This window comes from Pocillopora verrucosa, chromosome 13 (assembly GCF_036669915.1).
Source record: "Pocillopora verrucosa isolate sample1 chromosome 13, ASM3666991v2, whole genome shotgun sequence".
Classification (NCBI taxonomy): Eukaryota; Metazoa; Cnidaria; class Anthozoa; order Scleractinia; family Pocilloporidae; genus Pocillopora; species Pocillopora verrucosa.
Window position 1 is genome coordinate 15,716,376 of NC_089324.1, and position 27,438 is coordinate 15,743,813.

At 37.9% G+C, this 27,438-nt stretch overlaps 1 protein-coding gene and 1 pseudogene across 1 annotated transcript; both read right to left on the reverse strand.

Moving 5' to 3' along the window:
• Window positions 1-2,323: 2,323 nt before the first annotated feature.
• On the reverse strand, window positions 2,324-4,526 carry LOC131781700 (uncharacterized). The gene is made up of 2 exons (XM_059098415.2): window positions 4,500-4,526; window positions 2,324-4,020 (listed from the first exon to the last, which is right to left on the reverse strand). Exons 1-2 carry the CDS (start codon window positions 4,522-4,524, stop codon window positions 2,963-2,965), a joined length of 1,083 nt encoding a protein of 360 aa, XP_058954398.2. The 5' UTR covers window positions 4,525-4,526; the 3' UTR covers window positions 2,324-2,962.
• Window positions 4,527-4,845: 319 nt separating this feature from the next.
• Window positions 4,846-7,698, reverse strand: LOC136277649 (uncharacterized; annotated as a pseudogene).
• Between the last annotated feature and the right edge of the window lie 19,740 nt (window positions 7,699-27,438).

Sequence of the window (27,438 nt, forward strand, 5' to 3'; positions counted from 1 at the left end):
AGAATTGCAAGGCAAGGTGTATTGACCAATTGCTCAAGTCTCCAAAGTAATCACGTAATTGTTACAGTCATCAGTTCACTCCTTTTTGATCCATCTTCAGCTTGATCATCCTGTTACATATGAAAACATTAAATGTTACTCATTTTCAAATAATTGCCTGAATCAAAAGTTATAATTTTTTTTAAAAACCTTCTTCCTTTACTCCTTGAATCCCTGAGAGTGACTAGTATCTAATTTCTCCTTTCAATATCACTCCCGAATCGAACAGTAAGGTTAGGAGAAAAAAGGAAAATTAATAATGATAACCTGAAGAACCTCTTGATTGTTAAACAAATTCTCCTTACCAGCACATTAGGAAATGTGCAAAACAGTATGGAGAATATGCATACTGATGCTAGGATGTAAAGGGTTAATAGTGCTCCAGAAATAGTAAATAGTCTCAGAGAGAAAGGAAGAAAGTTCATGAAACATTCTATGTTAAATGAAACTTTGTTATGATTGTTAATTGCAACAGCAATGAAAACATTTGTGAAGCTACAATAACAATTACCTCTCCATGTAAACAAACGATAATGAAGCATGACATAAATAATTTAATCTCACCCAGTCTGAATGTAGAATCTGAAATGTAATTAACTTACAAGTGAATAGGAAAAAGCTCCATGTGTTTTTCCTGCTTCTGTCTTTCTAAATATCACAAATCAATCATGCCACCACTTCGGCATGATTTTTTTTTATGTGTTCTTTTTCTTTATTTAAAATGTTCATCTATATTTAGTATCTATCTTTTACCACCTGACATCTGAGAAGAATCAAGTCCACCCTGGTGATTTGACACATTGTAAGTAAACCCTACAACTGATTAAATTTTATTTGATAAAAACATGAAGGGCAATAGAGGAAATTAGCTAGCACAATTCAAGTTTCCCTTCTTAAGTATTCTGTGATCCTTTCTTCCATTATATGGTAAAGTTTACAGTTTCCCTCATTTCACTGTCTTCTGTTCACCTGTTTGCTTTCGTAACAATCTAACTATTGTTGCCAACAAATGCAAGGAGCATATAAAATTTGTACAGTTATAAAGACATGTAGTCAGTTTTATAAATATAGAGTATTGCTTGAATAAATGATTGCAGTAAGTGCAAGTGTCCAGTAATTACATCACTCTATGGTCTTCTACTTAGTAGCTTTAAATTTTGGCTACAAAGGTCAACAAAGAACAACAACCACACCAACAAACTTTTTAAAAGACATCTCTACAATGATAGGTACACACAATTAACATGTATTAGTGAAGCATGTCAAGCATTAAGGAAGGATTGTCAATTTGCTTTTTATTACTTGCAAACAGCTTAATTCTAGCAGCTTTGAAAACTTCTGTATCCCCGCTTTCAAAGAAAAGTATTTCCCATGAAAATTTAAACATTAAAGACATATTAGCTACCAGCAACTGGTTTTTCAATTGTAAGTGTTTATAACATCACATTGTTTTGTTACATTTGAAAGCATAATAATATTTTAATCATCACAGTGTCATCAAATCCCCTTTTTAACCCTTTTAGTCCCACTAGTGACCTCGGCAGAATTTCTCCTTACACCATCAATATGATATCAAGCAGACAGGTAGTGAAAATAAAGAAAAATATCAATTAGGGAATTATTGGTTGATCCAATTCCAAATTCTAACATCACATGAATTGTAAGGCAGACAGTAAGGAGAATTACCTATGACATCTTGGTAGTTAAAGGGTTAAGACGTAAGGTAATCATATGTACAAGAAAGACAGCAAATAAATATAGTATTAAACTCCGGTAGAGTGTTCTTATGTATAGAGTGAAGTTTCAAACTCATTGAAATTAAGTTTACCTCATGATTCAGATTGTAGTTTAAGAAATGTAAAAGCAATTTTATTTGAACCTTCTCCTTGGAGGGTGCCTTGTGTATCAAATATATCAAATTCAGTACCTCCAGAGTCATAGTCTGCGCTTTTGGGGCATTATTACAAAAATAATAAAATAATCAACTAGTCATGGCAGGCTAATTTATCGAGAGTCAATTAAGTATAGTTTCCAAAAATAGTATGGAAAGTTTAAAATGTGCTTCACTTGTGCCACATATACGGATTTATTGAATGAAATTCCGAGTGTGTGACTCACAAAACAAAATATCCAAACTGGGTGAATTTTAGCCATTTTGAAACGCTAAACTCTATCGACCGGAGACTCCGCGTGACGAATTATTTCGTGACTAAACGTGATATTGGGGAGTCGATCAGTCACGGAATCACAATATTAACTAGATATACCTATCGATAGAGTGCCAACGAGCGATCAATTTGTGGTTTGATAAGGGGGTTTACGCTGAGGCATAGTTTTTTCCAATTGATAAAAGGGTTTTAAATAAGAGTAACATGGAAACTGTACTAAGGTTTTAAGGGCTTGGTAATATTAACCAAGTCATTTAATAACTTGAACATGTGAAAGGATGTGAATAGTTCTTGTTATTAATGTAACATTATAAAGAATAACATAACAAAGAATATGAATTGTGTTGTATTGTATAACTGTTGCTTTGAAAGAGCATAAAAAAACAACACTGAATTTTTCATTTACAATATGTTGATTGAAGCATATAGAAGGGGTTTTGGTTAGTACAATGTTTGTGAACAGAAACATACATGCAGTAGTCTTTGCGAACTTAGTAATCTTAAAAAAAGCATATTAACTTGAACGTGAAAACCAATGTGAATGGTTTCCTGCTATTAATACAACATCTTGAACATCAATAGCATGGTAAGAAATAAGATTAACTTGTTTCGTATGTATGCTTTCAAATAACAGGTAACGTAACATTGAATCAGAACATGGTAATGAAAGTTTGTTGAAGTCTTGATACTTAAGTGTTGTAAATAAATATTTTAGTCGGTGGTCTGGCTTTGTTAATTCTGTACTGTAGGACAGTTTAACGTGACAGTGAAGATGATGATATTTCAGTGATCACTTTTCTGTTGACATTATATTTGAATTCTATGTCTTGAAGATCCATAAGTAGTTCTTCAATTGTGTCCGAGTCACTAAGTAATGAGATTGTCGGGTGGGTGGCGAAGAGGGACTCCAAGACATCTGTAAATGCTGTTAACCAAATGTCTTTTTCATCCAAATGTACAAGTAGTTGAACAGATGCATCTCGTTTGCATTGCATCTTTCTTTGTCGGACTCCACAGTTTTTACATTTGAGTGTGTTCTGTTGGGAGATTTCATTAATTTTGCGTTTGCATGCTTGGCAGGTGATGAAAATGCTTAGTTTGTTGATCATTTTGAAGCTCTCTACTTTTGCTTCTTTCTCTGGATTTGCAAGTAATGCAGGGCCATTTATAGGTTTCAGTTGTTGATTGGCTTCTTTAAACGTTGTTGTAGGGGTTGTTCCCAGATGAGTGATCCCTTTGAAGTGCTTTACAGTAAGGTTTTCAAACTCATATGTGGTGCCAGTTTTGATGTTCTTGAAAAGTGGATCCCATATATGAATAGTAGCAGTTCCAGTTTCATCCTCCAGGACACAGTCTTCCTTTACAGTTGTCATTTCACTTGAGGATTTCAATTGCACAGGTTTAGGGTTTTCATTTCCCAGTGAAATGGAAGCAGTGACATTTACTTTCTGATTGACTTGGAGTGTGGGGAGCTCCTCAAGTGTAATCTTCTTGGCAGGCTGAGTTGAGGGCTCAGTCTTTTGGGATTTGTTGATGGGTTTGTAATCAAAATCAATATCAAAGGTTGGTGTTACCCTTACTGTTGATTGCTGGTTGAATATGATGTCATTGTTGCTGTTTTGCTTAGTGTTTTTGAGGGTTACAGCTGTTTTTGACGCTTCATGTTCTTGTAGCATGGAGTGGTTTGCAATATTAAATCCAACAACTCGTCTCAATTTTGATGGGCTGGTTTGTAAATCAAAATCATACCACTGATTTTGATTTCGTGAGCGTTTTATAGGACTCAAATTCTGAATGTAGCCACGGTGATTATCTAAGAAAGAGGAAATAAAAACTGAAGTTAGACATGAAATGTTGATCACAATAAGTTACTGCATCTTTTAATAACATGTGGACTGTAAAATTCATAACTAACAAATGTTTTTTTGGTATTGTCAATCAAATGTTCTGCAGCTCTTTGCAGCTCGTGACTACTGTCAATTGTGCAGTAATCAAATTAAATCAAATAAATCATTCAGCACAGTTCAGACAGCAGAAGTTGGGAGGAGCCACCAAAGATTTCAGTGACGGTAGTGAAATTGCGTTTGTCAGTAAGGTTTGAATTTTAGAAATGGCAATCTAGTATGGTGAGGCCAGACAAAGATTTTGTAACAAAAATTACAAGGGGTTGTTTCCTTTCAGCAGTTCTTGCTCATTCAATCTCCCTCCCCACCTACTTTCCAAGTGAAGAAAACAGGAATATGGAGAACCACAAAAAACCAAACATTGTAAATTAAAGCTACAGGTACTTACCAGAGTTTGTATTTTCTTTTGACATGATTGACTTTCAGGAGATCTGGAAACTGAAGAAAAAGAAAATTTTCAAACAGTGCAGAAACATTTTTTTTTGAAATATCAAAGATTTTGTAAGCAGAAAGCACTGACAATGCATTTCCTTTTTTTTAGAGTAGAATATGAAATGTGAAATGTTTGTTGAAAATATTTGGAACCAGTCACCACAGGGAGACAAGATCAAAATTGTACAAAGTTGATTTTGAATTGCAATTTATCTTTTAATCTTAAGTGTAAAAGAAATATTTATGCGTGCATTGATCGCTTTGATTTGTTTAAAAGAGTATGACATATACGAAAATTTTTTTTAAGATATTTTGAGATGTGAATTCAGTGTTTCATTAGCCAACATATCAAGACGGTTTTCTTCTTCTAATCTAAACTTAAAGTTAGTAGACTTTTTGACCGCTTGTAACCTCTCTAGTGTCATTGGCTCAATAAGATCTTGTATTTTTTTTACCCTGCTTTAAGCAACATATGTAATTCCAGGAGATCTTTCTGATGATCCTAAATCTATCCAAGCTTTAGAGAGGGTCAGACTTTGACATTTATGAATTGTCATCGCCCAGGCTAATTTTAATGGCAATTGCTGTCTCTCATATTTTTTTCCTAAACTTTCTGAAACTTGGGTGATGGGACAAATTGGGACACATCTTTGAAACAGAGAAGAAACTGATGGTCCTTTATATTCATCATCAAATTGAACCAATACACATATTGGAAGACATGGAGGTTGTTGTCCTTCAGCATACACAAAGTCAAGTACTGTGCCTAATGCTCCATTACAAAGGCCAACATCAGTCCATAGATTCATCGTTAACATTACTTTTGCTCCTTTTGATAAGTAAACTATAGGTTCAAGGCCTCCCATGTCATCAGCACTAAGTGTTTGTGCTCCAATAGAGTGACGAGCTTTAATTACTGCTATTGGTTGACCCAAGCTTTTAAGTCTACTAATGTTTAATTCTGCAACTTTTTCCTTATGATAACAAATTCTTACAGAATTATTTTCAAACTCATTCACATTGTGCACTTTGTCCGGTGTTCTGGAAATTAAAGAGTGCCAATCTGATTCAGTTGATTCACCATGGCGAGCTCGGGTTAGCATTTCCCTAAAATTGGATTGTTCAATATTGTTTCCTTGAACTCTTTGATTAACTGTCAATTTAACAACTTTCTTGAATTCATGATATAGGAGAAAACCTTGAATTTGCTTTTCTGTTTTTGGCATAGAATGGTAAAGTGGTTTGTCACCTACTGGTGGTAACTGAGCTATGTCACCGACAAGAATGACAGATATGCTGCCAAATGTCATGTCTGTTCGTCCAGTAGCTTGTCTGCAACGACTATCAATCCATCCAAACAAACTCTGGCCAACGAAAGAGTATTCATCTATTATTAAATATTGAACGTTTTCAAGGTTACTTTGTAGTTGTTGCAAAGGTATTCCTTTTAAATCACAATGTCTCTTTGAACCAATAGGTAATTTTAGCAGTGAATGTAGCGTTACTCCATTGACATTGAATGATGCTTTTCCAGTGTAAGCTAAAACCTTACATTTTTCCTGAAGCAAATTTCTTAAGGAATCAATGAGATAACTTTTCCCTGTTCCTGCTACACCCATAATAAGAAAGCGCAAGGGATTTTGTTCAACACTGGCAAAATGATTGGAAACTATTTGATAAGCTACTTGCTGCATTCTACTAAAAGTTGAAGTATCTATGATTCTTGTTTCACAGGAATGGTGAGCACTATTCTTGTTTTTCTCTCTGTTTATCCATGTAGGCATTGCATTTATCTCATCATTTGTGAAATACTGATACACTTGATGCCAATATGCATGTGGTACAGGTGTAGATTTCTCACAAGCATCAGTTGTTTGAATAGTCAACTCTGCCATAAGCATCCACTCTTCTCTTTCACTTTTGGTGCTGTAATCTTCTTCAAAAGAATTCTCATTCAAAGGTGTTATGCATATGTAGTTGTTTACATCTTGCATTTTGGTTTCCCAATCAGGGACCAAGGATTTTGCAGTATCAGTTAGCAAGAATTTTTTCCAACATGTTGTGTATGTCTCATCAGCCTGTGGAAGATTATCCCATGCATCATCTGGTGTATATTGCCAGGGTTTGTATTTAAGCAACTGATATTTACAAAACAAACCATAGTCTTCACTCTTTGGATTGGATGAATAATTAGGATAGGTTTTGACAATTACACTTTTGTCTCTTTGTTTAAGATTAGAGGCTTTGAAAGTAAACATTTATGCAAACTTGAAAAAATTGTACTCTAATATAACTGCGGGTCTACCTTGAGATACTTGTAACGTTCAGCATAGGTGTCAAGCAATTTGAAGCTAAGTATCCCTTGAGGGCCTTCTCAGTGAGGGTACATAATCCTGGGTCATTTTTTAATTTAGCAACTCCATGACAATGGATTGATCCTCTTTGGACTGCATATTCATATCTATACCAGGAAGAGTGCAGTGATTCTTTCAACCAAAACTTGACAAACCGATCAGTTCTTTCTGAAAAGACCCAATCTAACAGATGTGGATTGTTTAAAACATTTTTGTGTCTATCACCTGGAGTCAGTTTTTCAGTGAAACTGTTGCTTAAAAGCTTGTGAAATTCTGGCCAGTGATATTCTGCACATGATAAAGTAAAAAATCTTGTTGGAGGTCCCTTTTGGCTTATTGTAGCTTTCAAATCTTCTTTTGACTTTTGCCAATAACCAGTGCTACCAGTTATGTTTTTGGCATAATGCATCAGCTTAGACATAAGTGAAGAATAGCTATTGGTAGTAAGCATTTTTTTTTAGTTGTTCAACAGTTAGGTGGGCTTCATTTGGATTTTGTTTAAGAAATATACTACCCTGACCAAGAAGTCTGTGTCTTTGGATCATATTGAATGCCCAGTAAGCAAAGCGTGGATGTCTTGCAAATCTGTACACCCATTCACCATTGATGTTTTCAGCAAACTTTATCAAATGCTTTACTTTTTCACCCAAGGTTGCATGTCGCTTTGTAGCAGTATTAGTTGGATCGCCTGTACCATCAGGGAAAAGAGTGGGAAAAGCCATTGTTGCTAGTAGTTGAATTTTGAACTCATTTAAAGGTTTGCTTCCCCTATTAGGCCATGCAGTTTTATGGTGTTGTAATAGTTCGTCTTTTATTAGCTGCTTTTGTGGCTTCAAAACAACAGGATTTAATACAGTGCTGCTTAACTCTGTTTCATGATTGAATGGTATTCATCACTATCAAGTGGACCTCTATCTGGATCTATTTCATCGTCACTAATTTTAGTACAATGAACCTTTTGCAAGTCACTAGGAATTCCTTCAGTTGGAAGGGAAGACAAACAAGTATAATCAATTTTAATGTTTTTGTACACAGGATTGTGATCAACTAACCACTGCAGAGCCATAGAAACTTTTTGTCTTCGAACAATTAAATCTTTAGAAGTGTTATTCTTGCCTTCCGCTATTATTACTATTATAGGGAGTTCTTTGGGATATTTTGGTAGTGTGTCTGCAAGATCCTGGATATCTTGGGGGAAATTAATGCAATGACCTTTATAGGCTCTTTGTCCACCTGGCTTTGTGTAAACACTGATAACTGGAAAAGCACGAGCAATTAACATCTCTTCTATTTGGGTTAGACCTTGTAATTCTTTTGGAACTTGAGCTGGTATCATGCTGTTTTGAGCAGAGAACTTTTTAATACTGTTCTTGTCTCTTACACATCTTGAACAAACATAGTCTGCTTCTTTTTTGTTTTTTACTGACAATGGCCATGCTTCCTGGCAAACTCGGCAATGCCAGATTTTGAAAATCATGGACTCATGAAACCTCTTTATATTAATTGCTGACCACTCCTGATGGTGAAGTTGTCCATATGTTTTAACATCAAACAGTGAAAGATACTTATCTTGACTTACCACAGGACACTGTTTTGTTTTTTTTTCAATGAACTGTGTTCCTGCTTCACAAGTAGTTTGATTATTAACAATTTTCATTTTACTTCCAGAGTTGTTTTGGTCACTTTTCTTTCTTTTTCTATATTCCTTCATGTAATCTTTGTTCTTAATCCTTTTTCTTAGTTTGTCTGCTTCATTTGTAGGCATTTTTTTTAATGTTGTCCTTTTCCTATAATCCTTCACATACTGTTTGTTTTTGATCCTTTTTCTTAGTTTATCTTCTTCATTTGTAGTCAAGTTTTTTTTTATGTTATTTTTTTTTCTATATTCCTTCATGTACACTTTGCTCTTGATCCTTTCTCTTAGTTTATCTGCTTCATTTGTAGTCAATTTTTTCTTAAGGTTATTTTTTTTTCTATATTCCTTCATATATGCTTTGTTCCTGATCCTTTTTCTTAGTTTATCTGCCTCATTTGTAGTCAATTGTTTCTTAATGTTTTTTTTTTCTATATTCTTTCATGTATGCTTTGTTCTTGATCCTTTTCCTTAGTTTATCTGTTTCATTTGTAGTCAATTTTTTTTTATTATGCTGCCACCTGCACTCATTTTCATTAGTTCTCTCTTCTAATTTACCTATGCCATTTGTAACATCTGATTTTTTGTTTCTGTATTTTTTCAGATGTTTTTGTTGTGTATCCAACTTAAGTCTCTTATCAGCTTCCTTTATTTCTGATTGTGTCCTTTTTTTGTTATTAAACGAATCATCTTGTTTACTTTCTTCCTCAATTTGATATGAAGAAGAGCTCAATTTGCCTGATTTAAAAAACACATTAGGCACCTGAGATTGAGTTCCACCTAGCATGGTTTCATAGCATTTGTCTTTTGGAAATGCTTCAGTTGGGCTATTTGGCTGTAAATCAGTTTCAATTGTGGATGAACACTTTTCAAACACAGCAAAAAACCAACCATTAGGGTAATTATTCAAAAGATCCTGAATTGAAGTGAAACTTCTCACTGACACACACAAATCATCAATATATATCCATTCAGTGTGATTATTTATAGCCACTGTAAAATGATGACTTGCACAGCGTACCATGCCTTTGAGTTCATAACTTTGACCTAACACATTGATGATGTGGGGAAAGTATACTTTATTGATACAAGTTGAAGCAAGTTCTATGAGTAAAAATTTTGGAAGGATAACAAAATATTGTAGCAATGAAACATTCCCAGAATGCTGTTGACACAGACCACAGAAAAGTGCTTTGCTACTTGGAAGTATTGCCTCAGAAACATAATTGTCAAATAAGCTATGACCCCAGTTTTGGCAAGTAATATAAATAACAAATATACTTGTATTTTTTATGATTGCATTGTTGCACAATGAGCAAACTGACTGATTGCTCTCTTCTACCAAAAAAAGGGATTGCAATTCTTCGGTCATAACTCCAACTGTGCTTAATTTGAATATGTCACTAAATACAGCATCTGCAGACATTGTAGCAAATGAGTTACAATGCTGTCTCAAATAAGCCCAAACAGGTTCTCGAATATTGGGTCATATCCGTCTGCCCATTACAACTTTGTAAATGCACACATGCTTCAAATAACGTTTGAAAAAACTCATTACGTTCAACACGTTGCAAAGAATCTCTAAAAATAGCAAAAGTGAGTTCAAGAAAAGAGTCAACTGCACAAGAAAACCTGCCCGAGTGTGTTAAGCAGTAATTCATAAAATGTCTTCGATTGTTATTCGTCTCTTGCAACTGTTGATTGGAAGAGGTGGCCTCATTCTTCTTAATGTAACCGACACTTATGTTTCCATTTACAATATGCGCTTCTTTATTTGTTATAATGTAAGGATTAAAGCTTCCGTGTGAGGCATGGGGAATTCTCCTTTGTAAATATTTTCCGCTATATTTCATGATACGTATTATGTTCTTGTTAAATGAAAAATAATATAAACTTGAGCATCCGTAGGAAAACTTCGTACTAACCCCAGTATTTACATTGTAATGATGTAATTTCAGTAAAAATATTGTGAGTACTGCGTACCATAAACACACCATGATTGATAAGTGCGAGAAATATACAAACTGCTTTGATTCCGTTTGTGAATACGCTGTTTGGAGGGGAGTAGTCCGCCAACGCTGCTCAATCGAACTTTCAGTGCAAAGTGAAAGTGAGAGGGAACAAGCTACTTCGATTCATGAACTTTCAGTTCGATACGCTAGTTCGATTGATGAACAAGCTCGTTCAATTCTCTGGTTCGATTTCGTGATTGCTGAACTTTCAGTTCGATACGCTGGTTCGATTGATGAACACGCTCGTTCAATTCTGTGGTGAACACGCTGGTTCGATTTCGTGTCTCGAACACTGAATTTGAACACTGGATTTGCTCTAGTTCCAACAGTTTTCCTCAATATTCGAATTAGATGAAGAGTTTTGTAAAGGCACGCTGGTCGATTGAAGTTTCAGCTTGATTGATGAACACGCTGGTTCTATTGATTGCTGAACTCGCTGGTTCAAATCAGTAGCGAACACGCTGGTTCTATTGATCTCTCTACCACTGTGTAACACGCTAGTGCTATTGGTCTCTCGACCGCTGTATATTCTGAGCAAAGTGAGAGGAAACAAGCTACTTCGATCGATGAACTTTCAGTTTGATACGCTAGTTCGATTGATGAACACGCTCGTTCAATTCTGTGGTGAACACGCTGGTTCGATTTCGTATCTCAAACAGTGAATTTGAACACTGGATTTGCTCTAGTTTCAACAGTTTTCCTCAATATTCGAATTAGATGAAGAGTTTTGTAAAGGAACGCTGGTCGATTGAAGTTTTAGTTTGATTGATGAACACGCTGGTCCTATTGATTGCTAAACTCGCTGGTTCAAGTCACTAGCGAACAAGACAAGACAAGACAACTTTATTTTACCAGGGTAGCCCAGTCAGCTGCAAGGCTGGTATCCTTAGGGGCCCTGGGTTCAATAAAAATTACATATAAACATTTACAATAAGATTACAAGGTTAGGTAAAATTTGCTAAAATTTACAAAAGGGGAGAAAAAAAAAAAAATCAGATAAAATGTCCTTTAAGAAGGCGTTTAAAAATTGCTAGAGAACTTGCCTCTTTGATTCTGCTTGGCAGTGAGTTAAAAGCTAAACGCCCTGAATTTTTAAAAGTTCGCCCCCCAAGAACAAGATTTGTTTTATTTGGGTGAATATTTCTCCTCTGCCTAGTGTTGTAATTGTGTACATCATTGTTTACCTTAAAATAGTTTTTTAAGTATATAGGAACGAAATTCCGTAAACATTTATATACTAAAATACATTTGTGTATTTTTCGCAGTGTTTCTAAATCTGGCCAATTTACAATATTTCGGGCTGTCTTTGTACTTTTCTGACAGGTGACGATTTTCGCGGCTCGATTTTGTAATCGTTGCAGACTAGTGATACTGCTCTCGGGTAGTTCACCCCAGGCTGTGTCTGCGTAACTAAAAATTGGTTCAATAATGCATTTGTATACCGCTTGTGCTGCTTGTAAAGTAAGAGTGGAGCGTATTCGTCTCAGGAGACCGAGTCGCTTGGATACTTTCTTGTGAACATCTTCAGTGTGTATTTTCCATTTCAGTTCCTCATCGAGGGTAACGCCCAAGTATGTGAATTTACTGACCATCTCGACATTGGTACCACTTATGGTGATGTAAAAGTTTGCGACGGCTTCCAGCCTTTGTCTCGTCCCGAAAAGAATTCCCTTTGTTTTCTCTTTGTTCAGAACACGCTGGTTCTAATGATCTCTCAACCGCTGTATAACACGCTAGTGCTATTGGTCTCTTGACCACTGTATATTCTGAGCCTATGAAATTCTTTACAATTCAATAACGACCACAACAAAGAAAACACTCACCTTCTACAACAAGATCGAGCTGCTTGTCTTCAAACCAAACGAAGAGACGCTTCCACAAACAAGCTCATCAAACAACCACGCGAAAGTGTCTAGATGTACCGCCTCCTGATTGGTTAAAAACTACAATGTAACACGTCTTTTCATTGGCTTGAATAGTTCCTTCCTTGCAATTGGCTTAAACTGAGACATCTTACATCTTACAACCTTACACCTTACACTTACACTTCAATGCCGATCGAGAATTTTTTCGCATACACCATTCTTCGCGCGGCACTATTCTCTGCCGCCTCGCCAGCCGAGCGTCTTCGCTCGGCTGGCTCGTTGGCAACAATGCATTTCTTGACGGCGTATGAGAACATTGTTTTGAGAAAAAAAGAAAGAAAAAGAAAAAATCGATCGTCCTAGACAAGTAAAGAGAAAAGTAAAAGGTTCAAACCAGAAGGGGCTCCTGATTCAAGCTTATGTCTTGACATCTGTTGAGTGAAAGCGAATATGGAAATTTAGGCCTCACGGAACAGCGTATGCACGTGAGCTAAGGAAAATTTCAGACATGCGCAGAATAGGCCCTCTCCTGTGTTTACTTCTCTCCATAACACTCTTAAAACTTTACCGTTGAATATCTTGTCAAAACACGAAGTCTCAGGAAGTTTAACACATAAACCGGGAAGACTGCGACGAAGTTTAGCCAAGATTCTACCGTTTTATTTTTTTCCTTTTCATCGACTAAGTGGTAGAAATTCTAATTTTTCGTACTGTTTTTGTCGTTCATTGCGCGTGGTGTTTATTATTTGGAATTTCGAAACGGACAAGTTTAGGAGTGGGCATCGTGTTTTCAAGGGCAACTGAGTTTTGGAGTCCATCGTTGTTCGTTTGAAAGTTATTCACATTTTTTTGACGCGCGCTCAAGATACCATGGAGGAGTGAAATATATCGACTGATGTAATGTACTCAGAGCAGTTCGAAAGTACAGCAAGCGCACAATGCACGAGGTAAGAATATAAATTAAGTTATCTTGACCCCTATCTTGGGGTGTGATGGTGATAATATGTCAATTAGCCTACTTTCAATATCGCCCACTCGAGATCGAGAGTGAACTCCGGTTTAATCGTCAACAGGTGCCAAGAACAATTTATCAATCACTTCTCGGGTACTCGTTGGTACTTACTACGGATTACGGAGATGATGTTTGACTGGTATCGATTGTCAAATTAATGCTCATTTCTTTTGGGCACTTTGAATGTAGAGGATTGACCAATACACTGATTCTTTTTCGACCACACTGCATTTTCAATAACTAGTATAGGTCCAGGTAAAGTTTGGTTGTTGAACTGGTCATTACAAGTTGCCTGAAAGGCAACTTGTAATGACCAGTTCAGGTATATGTAAGAAAAATTCCATTGATGTAGATATATTTAATAGTAGAAGAAAAACGTTTAAAGGGGAGAGAGGATTAATTACGGGTCAGAATGGTATTACTTATCTTTTACACAGAATAAGGAAAGACAGGATAATAAACTTGGCACATTTTTAACAGATCCAGTGTTCCACTCTAATTTATTACTGTTAATCACTGTACACTAACTATGTGCAACATAACATTGGCTGCATCACTTTGATTTGCCCTTCCTGTGCAAAATATTATGCCTATTGAACAAGAACACTTATACATGAGTCATGTCCTTATCACACTAAAAGTTACATACTGCTAGTGATATGTTAAGTTATACATGTGCAACAGTATAATGATATAATCTACATGTAGTTAAATATTACATTTATTATGTTCTTAAACTGCTGAAATTAAGTGACAGCAATTCAGTGTTTGTTCAATATTCTACAAAACTACAGTCATACATAACAATTTAAAATCAGATACATTACAGCTTCGTATACCTACTGTTCATTTTGAATGTAATATTCAATTCATTTAATTCAAGATCCAATACAACATGATTGTACATGCATGTCTCAACTTTGGCACCATGCACTTCACTTTTACCCTGCAAAACCAGTTGCAATATTGTAAACCAAAAAGCTAACATGCTACATGTACATATACTAAGATATTGAGCTATGTTCACTTTACTAACATGGCATATACAATGTGCTTTTGCCAGGTTAATTCTAACATGTTGTGTTGAAACATTAATCAATTATTAGATGTGTCTGTGTGTGTAAAAATGCATACATGCTGAGACATATCTATTTCATGCAGTGTGGTCGGTGAAATCAATTCTTATATGTACAAATCTAAAACGTTTAAAAATTACTGAGCCACCCCTCATGACTACTCTATTCTTCATGTGCAGGCAATGGCGTAACATGTTCAGACATGTGGGATGTGAAAAGATGAGTAGTTGGAGGCTGGAAGACATTTGGAAGATTTTGTAGACACAACTGGCCTTCTCTTGTGTTATGGTTTTCCAGTGTGTTGTATGTTGTGTGTTACCATATATGGTTTGCTCATGCGCACGCATGAGGCTTCATTAAACAGTCTTTTACTTACCGAACCGCCATATTGTTTGGGGTGTGTAGTTCTTAAGTAATACATGACAATTTTGGCGACGAGGATGGGATATTAAGGGACCTTTTGGGCTGCTAAAAGTGAAGACATCCCTAAACTAAATCCACATAACGTCCACGATGGCCAGCGATGCAAATACGGCACCAAATCCAGTTCGTAACATCGGAAAAGTTCAAAAGTTCACTGTGGGAACTGACTTCGAGGCGTATACAGAACAGTTAGGATTCTTCTTCGTGGCAAATGGAGTGACCGACGCGAAACAGAAGAAAGCCATCCTGTTAACCAATCTTCCCACTGAAACGTACCAACTGGCGAAAGATTTGATGGCTCCGACCTTGTTAGGAGAAGATTCTCTCACGTACAACGCAATCGTAGAGCGTCTCCGCGAACAATTGAAGCCACAGAAGTCTGCTTTAGTAGCCAGGTATGAGTTTGACAACCGAGCACGTAACGCAGGAGAAACGGTGAGTCAATATGTTGCTGTTTTGAAACATCTAGCTATGGATTGCAAATTTAACGACGCCATGCGTTTGGAAAGGCTTAGAGATAGACTGGTTTCGGGTATTCGAGATAAGAGAATGATGTCAGAGCTTTTGAAACTTAAGCTTGAGGAACTAACATTTGACATTGCTGTTGCAAAGTGCTTAGCTATTGAGCAATCTTACAAGGATGTTGAAGCTCTCCAGGGGAATAAAGCGTCAGAATCAATCGATCTATTAGCCAAATCAAAGCCAGGCAAGAAGCTTAAATTCAAGAGAGAAGCCAAGCTTTCAGAGAAAAGGGGTTCTTTTTCCCCCAAGAGAGCGGGTGATCAAAGTTGCTACCGCTGTTTGGGAATTCATGATCACAAAAGTTGTCCATTCAAGAAAGAAAAATGCCACCACTGTAACAAGACTGGTCACATTGTGAGGGCTTGTAAATCAAAGAAAAAAGAGACACAAGTTTCCCAACCCCCAGTAAATTATGTGGACAGCGATGACGGGGACAGCGATGATTATTTGGCATCCCTTGAGGTTAATAATGTGGGTGACAAGGATCACGTAATATGGGTCAACCCCGAAATACAGGGAAAGGTGGTCAAGATGGAACTAGACACAGGGTCAGCGGTGTCTGTACTTCCATACAAACAATATAAGGAACATTTTAATCATGTCAAACTTTCAAAGAGCCTTGTGACACTTAAGACATACACTGGGCAGAAAATCACACCTAAGGGAGAGATGAGATGTAATGTTAAGTTCAAGGGCCAGGAAAAAGAGTTAAACCTACAAGTTGTTGAGACGCAGGGACCAGCACTGTTTGGGCGTGACTGGTTGTCCAACATTCAACTGAACTGGGGTGAAATCAAAACCTTTAAGCTTAGCAAGACTTCAGAAGGGGGTATGGCACGCAAAGTGGATCAGCTACTACAGAAGTACGAGTCTGTATTCTCCGAAAATCTGGGCACACTTAAAGGCTACAAGGCGGATTTGAAGGTCGAGGAAGGCTGCCAGTCCAGCTTTCATAAACCACGCCAAGTGCCATACGCACTCCGCCCCAAAGTAGAAGCAGAATTGACACGCTTAGAGAAGGAAGGTATTCTCTCTAAAGTAGAATACAGTGAATGGGCGACCCCAATTGTCCCGGTAGTCAAGCGAAACGGATCGGTACGAGTTTGTGGCGATTTTAAGGTCTCAGTGAACCCAGTACTTCTTGCAGAACAGTACCCTCTGCCACGTATAGAGGATATTTTTGCAAATTTGGCTGGCGGTAGACTTTTCAGCAAACTTGACCTTCGCCAAGCTTATCACCAGATGGAAGTAACCGAAAGATCCAAGGAACTCCTTACGATTAATACACACAAGGGCCTTTTTCGATACAATCGCTTAGTCTTTGGTATCTCTTCGTCTCCAGCCATTTGGCAGCGTGCCATAGACCAGGTATTACAGGGAATACCTGGGACCCAGTGCATCCTTGATGACATGATTGTCACAGGCAAAACCGATGAAGAACATTTGGAGAACCTGGAGAGTGTACTCAAGCGATTACAAGATGCGGGTCTGAAGGCTAACAAGGAGAAGTGCGAGTTCTTCAAAGATAGAGTTCAGTTTTGTGGGCATGAGATCGATAAGGAAGGTCTACACAAGACACAAGAGAAGATTGAAGCAGTGGTCAGTGCACCAAGACCTGAGAATGTGTCACAGCTTCGCTCATTTTTAGGGCTCGTAAACTATTACAACCGTTTCTTGCCCAATGCGTCTACAGTTCTCCACCCACTTCACCAGTTGTTAGAGCAAAACAACGAATGGCAGTGGACTGAACGGTGCGAGCGAGCGTTCACTGAGGCTAAGCGTATGATTACATCTGAGCAGGTGCTAACGCACTATGACCCAGCATTACCGGTTAGGCTGGCATGTGATGCTTCACCAACTGGCATCGGCGCGGTTCTTTCACACGTCATGTCCGATGGTAGCGAAAGGCCGGTAGCTTTTGCGTCCCGATCGTTGACCAAGACTGAACGACGGTATGCACAGATAGACAAGGAGGCATTGTCCATTGTGTGGGGGGTGAAACGATTTCATGTTTACCTCTATGGGAGACGATTTACGCTCATTACAGACCACAAGCCCCTCACTGCCATCTTCCACCCAGAAAAGGGAGTTCCAGCCATGACTGCTGCAAGGCTTCAGCGATATGCATTGTTCTTGTCTGGGTTCGACTATATCATTGAGTATAAGAGTACAACCAAACACTGCAATGCCGATGGACTGTCGCGGCTCCCTCTCCAGCAGAAAGAGCGAGAAGACTTGGAGGTGGATTCAACAGAGGTGTTCCACGCCTCTCAGTTTGTGCCATTACCTATAACCAGTGAAGCAGTGGCAAGAGAAACACGTCGTGACGTTGTCCTAGCGAGGATACATGATTCTATCGTGAAAGGATGGTCTACTCGTGTGGAGGGAGACAAGCCTTATTACGAGCGACGCAATGAACTGACAGTTCACCAAGGCTGCATCCTATGGGGAATGAGAGTGGTAGTTCCCAATAAGTTACAAAGCAGAGTGTTAGAGGAACTTCATGATGGGCATCTGGGCATGGTCAAAATGAAAGCACTCGCGAGGAGCTACGTATGGTGGCCTAATATCAATGGTCATCTGGAAGAGCTAGCGAAAGGCTGCAGCGGGTGTCAGCAAAACCAGAAGATGCCTGCTAAAACACCACTACATCCGTGGGAGTGGGCCACTACACCATGGCAGCGTATACACATCGACTACGCAGGGCCATTCAGAACTCGATGTTCTTAGTGGTTGTCGACGCACACACCAAGTGGCCAGAAGTGGTTCCAGTCAAGTCAACTTCTTCAAGTTCGACTATCGAAATTCTACGCGATTTGTTCGCCAGATTTGGAATTCCAGAACAGATAGTCAGTGACAATGGTACACAGTTTGTTTCTGAGGAATTCCAGACATTTGTCAAGTCCAATGGCATCCGCCATATAACTTCAGCACCGTACCATCCAGCGACGAATGGTCTTGCGGAAAGGACAGTACAAACCTTCAAACAGGCTTTGCGTTCCATGCGTCAAAGCCCCAAGCCAGTGAGGGAGAAGTTGGCGAAGTTTCTCATAGCTTACAGGAACACTCCACACTCCACCACCGGTGAGAGCCCAGCACAGTTACTCCTGGGAAGACCATTGCGTACTCTCCTAGATTTGGTGAAACCTAACTTAAACCGTAAGATGGTTAACCAACAACACCAGCAGAGCATTAAGGCAGCGATTGACAAGGGTAAACAGTATCGCCAGTTAGAGATGGGTGACTCAGTTATGTCACGGGATTATCGAGGGGATCTGAAGTGGCGTCCAGGGCTGATTGATAACAAGACAGGTCCGCTGATGTATGAGGTACAGGTGGCACCGGGACTGATCTGGCGCCGACATATTGATCAGTTGAGACCAACGGCAGTTGGACACACAGTTGAAAGCACTGACGCCGACTGTAATGTTGAAGTCAGCCAACCTGAAATGGCCAACACACCACTGACCCCAATTACATCAAGTACTCCAACCACTGAGGGCGGCACAGCTCCAGGAGGTTCCAAAAAAGATCAACCAAAGATGGTTCCTGTTTCCACACCTACGGTACCTGACCCTCCTGATGCTAAACCAGCTACAGTTAGTCCGATGGTCAAAATGCGACAACACCCTCAGAGAGTTCGCAGGGCACCACAGAGGCTTGATCTCTGAACTTTGTTTTATTCTGTTCGTTTTCTTGTTTAAAGGTCGTTCTTACCTTTCGAACTGTGGTTACCGGACACTGTTGGTTTATTTTATGTTTTCCTTGAAATTGTATTTTAGGGCTTGTTTTGAAAACTAGGGACAGATCGTTTTATGTGTGGAGGAATGTTATGGTTTTCCAGTGTGTTGTATGTTGTGTGTTACCATATATGGTTTGCTCATGCGCACGCATGAGGCTTCATTAAACAGTCTTTTACTTACCGAACCGCCATATTGTTTGGGGTGTGTAGTTCTTAAGTAATACATGACATCTTGGTAGATCATAAATTGGTGGCTCCTCCCCATAGTTCCACACCTTTAGTTCCGCTCTCTGCATGAATCTTGGAACTTGTCCATCAGGTGTACAGGTAACTCCCTCAATTACTGTTGGGTTGAATGACCTCTGTCCCTCCAGTGCAGATGTTCCCTTGGCAGAAGCCTTCCATTGAAGTTTAAGTTTGCAACCATCTACTTTTAGTGACTGAATTGTTTCTGGTAAGTTATTGTTTACTTTCTTCTCTACCCAAGCTCTAGATAGGGTAAACATCCTTTGCAGTAAGTGGCCCATGTGTGCAGTTTTCTCTAATCTTGTTTAAGTTCTTTCTTGCCTCTTGCAAAACATCTGTGGTGAGCATTTGGGTATTTTCTTTCATTCTTTCTTCGTGAACTTCATGTGCCGCTTCTGTGGTCATGATGTTGGTTTTTCCACTATGCAGAATATTTTCAACAAATGTGATTGAGGCCTGTTTTGATAACTCTGACATGTTATCAGTAAGATACAGTTGAGAAAGGTTGAACTCTCTTTCAGCAAGAACATTGTTAACTGGAAGACTGAAAATGTGCTTGGCATACAACTCAAACAGGTTTGGAGTGGCTTCTTTACTTATGAGTGAGCTGTGTGGTGATGAAGCAATTTCTTGGATCTCACTGAGCAATTGTGGTTCCATCAATTTCCAAAGAGTGGCCCATTTAATCAATCCACCCCTGTCCTTAGACACCAATGTGAAAATATTCTGTCCGTGTACATGAAAGAGATTGTTCACTGACTTTTCCTGTTGATTTTTAGATCTGACTGGAATTTCAAGAAGCGTTAAAACCGAATGCCAGAAAGGACTTTGGTATCTCTGATCAGCTCCCATTCCAAACAACTTGGGAAAAGTTAACCACTCTGCTCCATGATCTTTGATTACTTTAATTGCTTTTTGTAACATTGGCCTCTGCACTTGTTTGTGAAAATGGTTAATAGCTGCTGGGTCTTTCAATGACATCTTCACCTGTTGTGATGTTAAGGAAAATATTCTGCAGGAGACGTCAACATTTTACTTAAAGTTTCATGGTGCTTCAGAACAGTTGCAGGCCATAACCTTGCTAGGTAACCACTGGAGAATCCAAGTTCTGCATCACTAGCTTGCGATGTATTCAGAGATGGGATGATAAACTTATTGAGGAATTCAAACAAAACTTGATTTCAACTTGAATCATAGGACTGGAGCTCAGCTTAATGACATCTTGCCAAATAGTCTGGTGGCTATCTGATTTTGGCAATCTTTCCAGGAGACACTCAGCGAGCTGTAAACAAGCTTTTCCAAAAATTCTGGCATTGTTTGCTAAAAGACCATTTACTTTTCCCTTTTGGGTAGAGGCATTGTCCCCAACCAACCCTGAAACATTGGTAATATCATATTCATTTTTTACAACATGGTAATCTACATCAGACTGGTGTTTTCCAGACCTGCTTGCTGTTAGGTTGTTTGCAAAGACATAAGCTCGTGGCTTGCTCTCTATGGGACACCAGGTGTGAACACCCACTACGTGCCTCTCCTCTCCTCCTTTATGGGAGTCATCGCTCCAGAGATGAAAATCATACTTGGAATTTGAAAAGCGTTTGCGTAAAATTAGTTTGTCGGCTTCACCTAAGAGAACATTCCAGTCAGAAAGCTAGTGTAGTTGAGGAGACAATGAAGTTTGTTGGGGGCTACAATTGAACAAAATGTTGAAAATCAGATGTAATGCTACAGGTTCCTTTTGATATGATAACAAAGATGCATGTTGCATGTATCTGACACAAGCCATAAACATCAAGGTTCTTTGGTTGTGTCCATTGTGACCATGAGCAAATGTCTCCACAAGGGAATACCCTTTTTTGGCAATTTCATTGTTGCCCTGTAATTTCTGTTTTAGCTTTGAAGAAGCAGATCTTGTCCACCCTTAGCTTGTGTCTGACTTGTTTTTCCTTTTTTTCAGTAGACGTCAGATTTTTTTGACACTTTTTAAGTTGAGTTTGAAACCTCAGCACGTCCTTTTTCAATTGGATGTTCCTTCCTTTTACAAATACTAAAATTATGAAAAGGTGACACAATAAAAATTAGTTAAATATAACTGATTTCGCATGATAGAGTATTGAAACAGAATACAAAGTAAAAATGTCCTTCCAGAAATCTTATCGATCAGGTATATTTAAAATGAGTAGTTTAAATTTGGTAAAAACATTGTTATCACAATTGCAAGGTTGAATAATTGAAACTATTGTGTTTCCACGGTGGTCTGTACGCAGATAATTTTGTTCATGTTGATAAAAACTTCTTGGTCAATTCAAATATTTTATTAATACAATACTGAGCTGGTTTAAAATTAAATTCATCCATTTTTTGGGAGGAAAAAATAAGAGTTTTGGAAACAAAAGTTTCAAAATTTGCCATATGATACTCCATGTCTTTCATCTTCCTGCAATATGATCGGTTACTTTAAACAAGCCTTGAAGTCTAATTGGTTGTTTTGTTTTTAGTGTAGCCTCCTCACTGGCTGAGGAAAAGATGCGATTTGAAGCAAAAAATGGTGCAATTTGTGAATAAATCGCACCAATTAGAGCCAATCAGATTACAGGGACCATCAGTGATTTCAAAATGGGTGTAATAAAGCAAGAAAAAGCCTGAAAATACTGACCATGCAGCCATATCGACTACTTTTTCTTTATAGTCGATGTTTTTTTTTCGGCTTCTGTTCGGTGGGATTATTATCGGTTTATGATTAAAATCCCCTTAAAGTAGTGTCATTAGCGATCGCGTAAGTTGCAACCACCGAAAATTCAGAATGGGAATGAAAACCATTCACCGTAGTTCGTGGCTCAGGCAATCTGCAGTGTTATTCTTAGACTTTTTCAAGTCCTTGCATTTCCATTCCCTCCTGAAATAATATCACTTACCTATACTGCGAGTAGTATAGCGCGTCTGACTAGCAATTCCCGCGCAGCCTGGTCCGAGTTTGAGTAATAATTTATTGATGCCATGTAGGTACACGTGTTAGGGTTATTAGATAATTATATTCAGGACGTGTAGGTACACGAGGGTAAAAATTGATTAATTAATCAGCGAGTGTCCAGATCGACCATCTTTGTTATTAAGGATAAAGGTCGGTTTGATATATATATATGGAACGGTAGCGTAAAATTCATCCATGTGGGATACCTATTTGTGTGATGCACATGTGCAATCTTCTGATTAAAAATGTACGCATGCGCAATGCTTTAGAGCCAGCCCCTATGTGGTATGAATGTCACGAAATGTCCTATGGCTGGTACTTATGTGGTGTAAGACGTCACAAAATGTTACGTGTGACGTCATCTGCCCAGACTTGCCCACCCAAGCTAAATCTCAAGAGAGATGTTGTCTAAACTTGTCTAGGACTTGCTCAAGAGTTGTCTAGTATTGCTTAAGGCTGTCCGAATCTCTAGGGGTTAGGATTTATTATTTAAAGTGAAGTCGTAAGTAGAAGGAGTCATAAACATGCCTTTTTTTCATTATCCCTACGATTTTACGTGTACATGCAAAATATGTGTCTGCTTGTTTCACGTGGGTGGATCATCTTACATCCAATGTATTACTTGGTTAGTTACTGACATCGAGGCTATGACAGAATTTAAGCACTCTTTACGCCATAAAAACCGAGGTATTCTTAGAGATTCAGCCAGTCTCCATTACCATGGATTGTGATAGAGCTCTCGAGAGTCCTAGAGAAATTATCTATCGTAGTTATCTCTGCTCCCCATCTCGAGTACAACTTCGATATTGACCAGAGCAAGAAAAAAGGCAGCGCAAGTGTGTTGTTACATCCAATTCCGGGATGGGAGGATCCAAGGCTCAAAAGAAAATTTCCAATCTAAAACGCAAGATTCGTCAGCAAGCATCGAAACATGTTCATTCTTGTAAGGAAAAAGATCTGGAAATACAGGAATTAAAACTAAGGGAAAGACATCATGACATTATATTTCGCGATGCCTTACGATACATTTACCACCCCCATGCAAACCAGAGATGTATCTACTATACCAACTGGGATAAAGAAGTCGCAGATGGTTTCCATTCTGCCTACCACGAAATAGATTACAGATAGAGAGACAAAATGTAAAACCATGTAAAAGTTTATTAATTACAAAAAGTACGCTACGGGTGTTGAATAAAAATGTGTAATATTATAATTGTTTGAATTGTAATTAGTAGTTAACCAAAGATAATCTTCTATAAGGGGTGCTGCTACATCTTCCTCATAATCTACAAAACCCCAACTTATGACTGGTGTGACATTACAAATCTGATTCACAACCATAAAAAAGTGAAATTGGTTAAAAAGTACAACAATTTCATCATCTTCCATATCTAAAAGACACCATAGTGTGAAAAAAAAACTCGTCGAGATCCTCCAGAGGGAAATCATCCAAAGGGAATTCATTCTAAAAATGTAAAAAATTTAATTTCATAGTCATTACTTGACCACGTCGTAGCCAACCACTCATACCTATGGAGCTCTCTTTCTTGGATATCATAAAAACAATGTATGAATTGGTTTATGTTATACAGTGAAAGAACACAATTTAAAAAATCAACATCTTGAAAATAAACAGCTAAATTTAATTTTTCCATGACTGATAATTCAGATTTTAAATTGCTAAAAAACAAATAGAGGGCATCTGTATCCACATAGTTTTGATGTAACTACGAAAGAGAAACCCCATATAAACGAATATAAAAAAGTTGACCATAAAAGTAATTTTGCAGTAATTCCATGGGTATGCGATTACTACCAGGTAGTATTTCAACAAACGGTAACACGGAATTAGGTAAGATATATAAATATAAATAATGATTCCATAATTGTCTTGGCGTATAAAAACTATGTCGTTCTTCAGCAACTAATTGTAACCTGAGGTAAAAATTTCTCATAAAACATGCTTGTATTGAAAAATAACATCTGGGAAGAGGTCGTTGAAAATGTCTTCGTAAAGAACGAATTAAATAGTATGTGGTAGTCTTTATAATCGGAAATCTAACTAAAAGTCTACAGATTGATTCTTGAGGTATCTATAAAATAGAAAATAAACGTACTCGCATAAATAAATTGCTATGACAATAAGATCGGTTTAATCTTCTTGTTTCGTAGATACCCGCATGTATTCCTAACATATCACTTATTACAGTATTTTCTAAAAGAACATCAAAAAGTAATTGATAATAAAATGTATCGGGAAATAAGTGATGCGCTTGAAAAAAACTATTTTGAAATTCCATACAAAATTGCACATGAATCACATAATATTCCAGTCTATTTATTATAATTCTTAGAGCTTGAAAAAGAGCTCTTAAAGAATTTCGAATGAAATTTGTTTCTTGATCAGTCACATAGAGCAAACATAAAGTTGACAGGTAATCATGTGGAGGAATCTGAAATCATTAAAAAAAGTCTAATTGAATTGCTATTGTGTAAAATGTCGTAATAAAAAGAAAAAGGAACTCTCATATAAAATTCAGACTCTCCTACATGTCAATAAAATTTAAAGAGCAAAAAGAAAATGATTATCTAAAACGTTCACGAAACATATAGTGGCAATAGCGAATAGAATCACGATTTGAATGCGCAGGGAAACGCAATTGAAACCTAAAAAATTGGTATAGTACTCTTCTAATGTGATGAAAAAAAGCTACTAAAAACTCAGCAAAAGGAAAGTGTTGAGTCAAAAACAATCTGCGTATATGAGCTGGAACGATTTCATCGATATAGCGTTCAAAATACGTGTTAAAATCTGGAGGTTTATAAATTTCAATTCGAATCAAATCATGTTCCACATCCAGTCTAGTAAGAATATTCCGCATATCGGTGATCAGACGAAGTAAATAATTGCTCATAAACTCATGATCGACGATAAAATACGATGCTTCAAATACGTCATGCATCTAAAGATGAATAGAAAAAAGGTTGTCTTAGTTTTTTTAAATTTTTTTTTTTTGAAATGTTCACGCAAACAACGATTCGCAAAATAAAAAACACACACACACCTGTTGAATCCTGGCTTCGAGCGCTCCAGGTTGAAGCAATGCTTCCAAATCTTGGATGGCCTGTTGTCTTTGTGCTTCTCTCCTTGCCAAATCCTCGTTTACCGGTGGATTTCTTATTGGATCGATGGCGACTTGGGCAGCAAATGGTCGTCGGCAGTGTCCACATGCAGCCGATGTATGGACATGTTGCTGGTAACATGCACGGTGAACTCGTCTTGTACAGCATGTTGTCGCTGTAGCATTATACATGTTTACAGTAATTGAAGTCAAACAGATGAAGCAATCGTAGGGCGCTCCGTCTTCTTCGACATCCTGACGTCTTAATCGTCGTGATCTTCTAACAGGAGGCATCTTAAAGAGAAAAGCGAAGTAAAATGTTAAAAAAGCAAATCTAGCATATAAAAAACGAATCGCAATCACAAACTTACCTTGTGTCACACTTGTAGTTCACGTAGAAGATCACACACATGTCAAAACTTCTTCTTACTGATAAAGTAGTCAAATCGTAGTCAAAACCTTGAACCAACAGTTGACGCTTCTGCTTTAAACACAAGTTGAAAAGTGGAAAGCGTTTCAACTACGTTTTCGAATAAAACAGAGCCCCTTAGGGAGAACAATTAAACAAATTTGAAGCTGCCTGAGGCTGCCCAATCCCCTAAGGAAATCGTCGCCAATCAGAGTCGTTGTATACAGCCTGAAAAATTTGAAATTGAAATTTCAGTTGACGCTTCTGCTTTAAACGCAAGTTGAAAAGTGGAAAGCGTTTCAACTACGTTTTCGAATAAAACAGAGCCCTTTAGGGAGAACAATTAAACAAATTTGAAGCTGCCTAAGGCTGCCCAATCCCCTAAGGAAATCGTCGCCAATCAGAGTCGTTGTATACAGCCTGAAAATTTTGAAATTCAAATTCCATAAAAAACTACTACAAAGCTTGCGCCATCATCTCAAAGGCTGCAGATGTAGATGAAGAAGTAGTAAAGTGTAAAGTTGTAGATTGAATTGAGGGATCGAGCGATGGCGAAACGAAAGTTTGACGAAGTGGAATATGGGGATGATGGTATTTCGGATGACTTATTAAACGAAATTGGAGAAGTCTTTGAAAATCAATATGGCAACGATGTGACAGACTCGCAAATGGTTCAATTTGGTCGTGAATTGGATCAACAACAATTAGATGCCCTCGACATTGGTTTGGATGAACACCCTGAGCAAATTGGTGGTGGTATGCCCCTGTTTGAATTTGATTTTCAAAAATTTGGTCTCCCCAAGCGGTGGAAGAAATCAGCGGCGAATCAACAAAGATATCGCGCCACATTAAAACAGAGGCGTAACCCAACAAAGAACGATAATGTGGGAAAAGAAGTCACGGAGGCTTTAGTCAGGTAAGATGATCATGATTTAGTTTCTGTCGTTAAGTAATTGCTACGAGCACTATGAAACAGACATAGATAAAAATTATCATGTGTCTTCGATATACGGAGAAGCTGACCTAGCAAAATCAAAACTTGTCTTAGAAATCAAAAATGAAAGAGAAAAAACTGCTAGATCCCTAAGGACCTTTTTTATTTCTTAGATCGATGAAAGAAACACTCCATCGCAAAAAAGTTACCGACCAGTGGCAAAACAAAACATTGAAAGATACAGATGAAGTGTTTTTAAACTTTAAAGCCGAGAAATTTGACCACCATGTACAAACACAACGCTTTACTGTCGGTGAAATCATGAATGGAAATGGCGAAGAGCGATTTGGTGCATATATGAACCAACTGGCCAATCAACTTAACTCGAATGAATCTTTCAGCCCTGAGGATAAGTTCGCCGTCGACCTCACCATCGTGCCAAAACCAAAGGAAGGTGGTAAATCTAAATTAACAAAGGGAAGACATAATATTGAAGATGTTCTCCACAACAAACAATGTGTGTTACCGATTAAAAATTCAGAAGACAACCTTTGCCTTGCAAGAGCCATTT

Bases quoted from the DNA above. Each gene is read 5' to 3' on its own strand.
- LOC131781700 (XM_059098415.2), bottom strand. From the start codon at position 4,524: ATGTCAAAAGAAAATACAAACTCTG. The intron at 4,021-4,499 runs GTAAGTACCTGT...CCTCTTTCTTAG, and splicing joins AAAAGAAAATACAAACTCTG to ATAATCACCGTGGCTACATT.